This window comes from Alexandromys fortis, unplaced genomic scaffold (assembly GCF_014885135.2).
Source record: "Alexandromys fortis isolate MF-2015 unplaced genomic scaffold, M_Fortis_MF-2015_v1.1 scaffold_23, whole genome shotgun sequence".
Taxonomy (NCBI): domain Eukaryota; kingdom Metazoa; phylum Chordata; class Mammalia; order Rodentia; family Cricetidae; genus Alexandromys; species Alexandromys fortis.
Genome location: NW_026067907.1, coordinates 15,287,585 through 15,292,528, shown reverse-complemented (window position 1 = coordinate 15,292,528; position 4,944 = coordinate 15,287,585). Strand labels below are relative to the sequence as shown.

Sequence of the window (4,944 nt, the reverse complement as noted above, 5' to 3'; positions counted from 1 at the left end):
GGACAGACATTCTAACTTCAGGGAGGCACAACGAGGAATGCAATTGATCACATCCTATTCAAGGGCAGAAAGAGGGTAATGGCAAATCTTACACTTCCCTGTGACAACATCTCTTACCTCTTAGGGTTATCCTCTGGTCTCTAGATTAATATAGCCAAACCTAAGAGAGCCACAGAGCCCAGAAGTCACTGATAACCTAAAAGAAAGGAATGACTTTCTGATTAAGTGGCAGGGCACACGCACACACACACAAGAAAGTTGCTCTTGAATAATTGTTAGCTTACTTAGCAAATCCCAATTTGGTGATTTTTTTTTAAATTTTGCAAATAATGCTTCAGTTCATAGAATATGAGAATTCTAAGGAATAAATGAAATACTATATATGAAATACTAGCTGTGCTTGAATCAGAGAAAATTGTTCTAAATAATGAATTATGATTTTTATATTGTTAGTTGTGAGCATAGTCTTTAACGGCTGAGCCATCTCTCCAGCCCAGATTATGATTTTGATAAATAAAAACTAAGAAGACTATCATGAGAAGTCAAGCAAATTAGAATCAGAAGATATTGGGATTCAGATTAAATTCAGAGGTTTTCAGGGATTTTTCCCAATAGAAAATCTTTGTGTAGTTATAGCTTTGCTAAAACTATTTTTATTTTGTACAAATTATTTTACAACGTATATGACACATAATTTCATAGAAAAAGTCAAAATGAAACTTTATTTTGAATAGGAAAAATATTAAATTAATGAAATATTGATATTAAATAATTGTTGGTGATCAGTTGAAAACAGATTAAAAACAGGAGAAAGGCCAGGGAATTGATTGTAGCAGATTGCTTGAACAACATATTTTAAAATTCATTTGAGATTATATTAAAAACTGAGACTACAAAAGTTAGAATTTTAAAGATACAAGAAGGACAAGCATTTTAAAGATACAGCAGGCAGAAACAACTAGGAATGTATTAAACACATCCTATTCAAGGACAGAAAGAGGTAATGGCAATAATGAGAAGAAGTGTAGGGAATCTGAGCAGAAAGGTAATGAAAGCCATGGCCTCACCACCTTTCCAAGATTATGAACATTTTTCAGAATAGGTTCAAGCATAACTCAAGTGGTTAGAACTAAAGAACACCATGATAAACTGACATTTACACATAACCAACCACTCTGGATGCCATGTTGACTCAAGTCAGGCAAAGAAAGAGGTAGGAGTTATCAAGCAGATAGACAGGATTATACAGGTTAAAACAAAACCAGCAACAGTAGTGACTTCATGTCAGAGGCACGCGTTAGAGTAGTTGTATACTGGCTGGATAATGGGGCTATTTTGGTAAATAATCAGAGTCAGTGTGAAGCTAGAACTCAGTAAAGAATGTGACTGACTGAATTTCTACAATGTGGAATAATGACTCTCTCCCCAGTGTAGGAAGTGCAGGGAGGAACGCACAGAACTGCATTTTTTCTCAGACTCTCAAATGACCTCTTATTTAAGGATATTAGAACCTAAGTACCAAAAGTATATGAGAGAACATAATCAAGAAATATAACATTAAAAATCCTACACACGTGTTGACCATTTAAAGTCATCAGGATATATTCATAAAGACTGATGGGAATGTGAAGGAGAAGAAGCACACAATTGATTCATCAGTTTTTTCAAAATTCAAAATATTGAATAATGATGCCAAGAATATATAGTAAAAAACAGAGCAAAGAAACGCAGGCAGCTAGGAGAACCTGGTGAACAGGCAAACAGTTTGGCATTCAGCAGAAAAAAGTAATGACCTTGTCAAATACTATAGCGATCAAGTCAGATTAGACAAATTTATATATAGTCACATGAAGCCACTGAATTTGTCATGGAGTAAGATTTTAACAGTTCTCATGGTGCACCATATAATCTTTATATATTTTAATATATTAAANACCAGAAATAAATCTGGTTATTAAGATTGATATTAAAAACATGAATATTATTAATATAAACACTTCTCTAGTTTTTAATGACCATACAGATAAAAAGCATTTTTCAGAAATTTTATTTGGCTACCAAATAAAAAATATTTCTAAAGGAATCCTTAGAGTGTTGCATCTGAGATTTCCATGATTACCATGAGGAATAGTCTGATTTACTCTTTTGCATAGTAATTAGTAAACACTTCTTTTCTATCTTTTAAGGTGAGAATCTTTACATCCATGGAGAGGAGCAACCACACAGTATCTGAGTTCATCCTCTTGGGATTCACCTCCGACCCTGTCATGCGGCTGGTCCTGTTTGTGCTGTTTCTCATCATGTACACATTGACTGTCTTAGGAAACAGCACCCTCCTCATGTTGATCTGCAATGACTCCAGTCTCCACACACCCATGTACTTCTTCATTGGAAATCTGTCTTTTCTAGATCTCTGGTTGTCTACTGTCTACACTCCAAAGATCCTAGTTATTTGTATCTCTGAAGACAAGAGCATCTCATTTGCTGGCTGTGCGGCACAGTTCTTCTTCTCTGCTGGGCTAGACTATAGTGAGTGTTACCTGCTGGCTGCTATGGCGTATGACCGCTATGTGGCCATCTCAAAGCCCTTGATTTATTCCCAGGCTATGTCTATAAAACTGTGTACATTTTTTGTAGCAGCCTCCTACATGGGTGGATTTATTACCTCTTCTATCATCACCACGAAAACTTTTACCTTTGACTTCTGTAATGACAATGTCATTGATGACTTTTTCTGTGACTTGCTTCCGTTAGTGAAACTGGCTTGTGGTGGGAAGGATGGATACCAGGCCCTGATGTACTTCCTCCTGGCCTCCAATGTCATAGCACCCATCGCCTTCATCCTGGCCTCCTACCTCTTCATCATCGCCACCATCCTGAGAATCCGATCTACTCAGGGCCGCCTCAAGGCCTTCTCCACCTGCTCCTCCCACCTCATCTCTGTGACCTTGTACTATGGCTCCATCCTCTACATCTACTCTCACCCCCGCACCAGCTATTCTTTAAGTAGGGACAAAATTGTTTCAACCTTTTACACAGTGGTTTTCCCCATGTTGAATCCTTTGATCTACAGCCTGAGGAATAAGGATGTGAAAGAGGCTCTGAGCAAACTCTTTAAGTAAATCAAGATCATTCACTTACGAGAAGCACAGAGAAGGTGAAATGTACTTATGTGAATGTTGGTAAATGTGCTGCTGATCTCACCCTTAAATAGGTAAAAGTATTTCCACCATTCCTGCATGACACTTCAGGAGACCTACTTTAGAAAGAAGGTTAATGTATGTACGTACAAATACTTACTATAAAATATGCAGGCTTGTGTTGTTGCCACATTATCTTAGATTACAAATAAAACACAAAGCTTATGATTCATTGTCTAGCTTTGAAGAGTGACAGCTCACCACTGTACCAGAAAATCTGATTTGTGAGTATATAGAGACCAGTATGTATACAATTATTAGCTCTTAATGAGATCAATGTATTTAATTCATTTCACTATTTTGCTATGGTTAGAAACAAGCGTTTCTAATATATTCCTTTACTTAACGATATGAGTGAAACTAGAAAATATGCCATTCAAGAAGCAAATGACTGGTTCCCAAACTAAAACTATGATAGCAAATAAATTCTTAAAACTATCTTTATCAGAAACACATCCCCCTGCTCTCTGCTTTGAAGCCAGGGTCTCTCAATGCACCATGTACAGAGAGTGGATTCTAATAATTTGAGAGAAAAGTAAGTTTCCTTCTGTAAATACAGATAATAAAATATTAAGATACCATAAGCATGACTGATCAAAGTGTGTGTTCATTTTCATTCTGTATGGAAAGGAAACCTTGGCTCCAGTATAATCTATAAATTATAGTAAATCTAAGAAAATAGAAAGGTGAGTATAGTCAAATTGTGATTGAGTTCATAGGATTGACATTTTAGAACACATCCAAGGCTATGGCAAGTTCCTTCATGCTTTATGTGAAGGGTTATAACCTTGAAGTATTCAGAGAAATCTTCTACACGTATTTAAAATTTCAGTATAAACTCTTCATGGAATTTGTTCAAATGGAAAAGTTTGCAGTTCTTAACATAACTGAATTTCATAGTGTATCGTCAGATATACATGTTTTAATAAATAAAGTATTTTAATTTTTAGAATTTACTTTTTCCTTTAGATTACATAGGAACATTTTCATGGAAGTCTATAAATGGTTGTGGCAACATTTTTTAAAAAATCATTTACTTTATTTCTTGAGATTATAATATACTTACATCATATCTCCAAATCTCCTTTACCCTCCATCTCATCCCATGCAACTCTCTTGCTCTCTTTCGAATGTATGGTCGCTTTTTCATTAATATTAACATGAATGCATATTAATATGTATTTGTAAATACTTAAATACAACTTGTCACTCTGTATACTTCGTGACTGTGTGTGTGTATTTGCAAGGTTGACCATTTGATACTGGATAACTAATTGGTGTTGGTGTTCTTTTCCATTAAAAAGGCATTTCCCTGCTCACAGCACACCTTAGTTACCTATAGTTCTTTGTGTAGAGTTAAGGTGTCATGAGCTTCACCTTTTTGACTTTGACATGCCTACTGTTATTGTCGTTGCTCAGTTCATGTTTTGTATGTACAACTTTGCCGGGTATGTTATAATTGGATTCATTCACAAACTGTTTTATACAGGGAACATGTTAAAAGGGTACATGACTTTCGAGTCACTATGTCATAAGTCTCTTGAACTTAAATATTCTACTAAAAAACTCAGTTGTTTGCTGTATTCATTTGTATTCTTCATAAAAAATCAAACAAGTATGATGTCTGTGTGGGGCACAGGCTCACGTGAAGACTGGCACTATTTATCTTCCGTGTTGCTGAGCAGGCTAGAAACCTAGAGCATTTTGTGCTCCACAGGAAGTTCAAAGCAGAAGCTCTCACATT

General features: G+C 35.7%; 1 protein-coding gene across 1 annotated transcript; it reads left to right on the top strand.

Annotated features, from left to right (window-relative positions):
- The first annotated feature begins 2,204 nt into the window (after positions 1-2,204).
- Or9g1 (olfactory receptor family 9 subfamily G member 1) lies at positions 2,205-3,122 on the top strand. The gene has a single exon (XM_050135693.1). The coding sequence runs from the start codon at positions 2,205-2,207 to the stop codon at positions 3,120-3,122; it is 918 nt and encodes a 305-aa protein (XP_049991650.1).
- Positions 3,123-4,944: the final 1,822 nt, after the last annotated feature.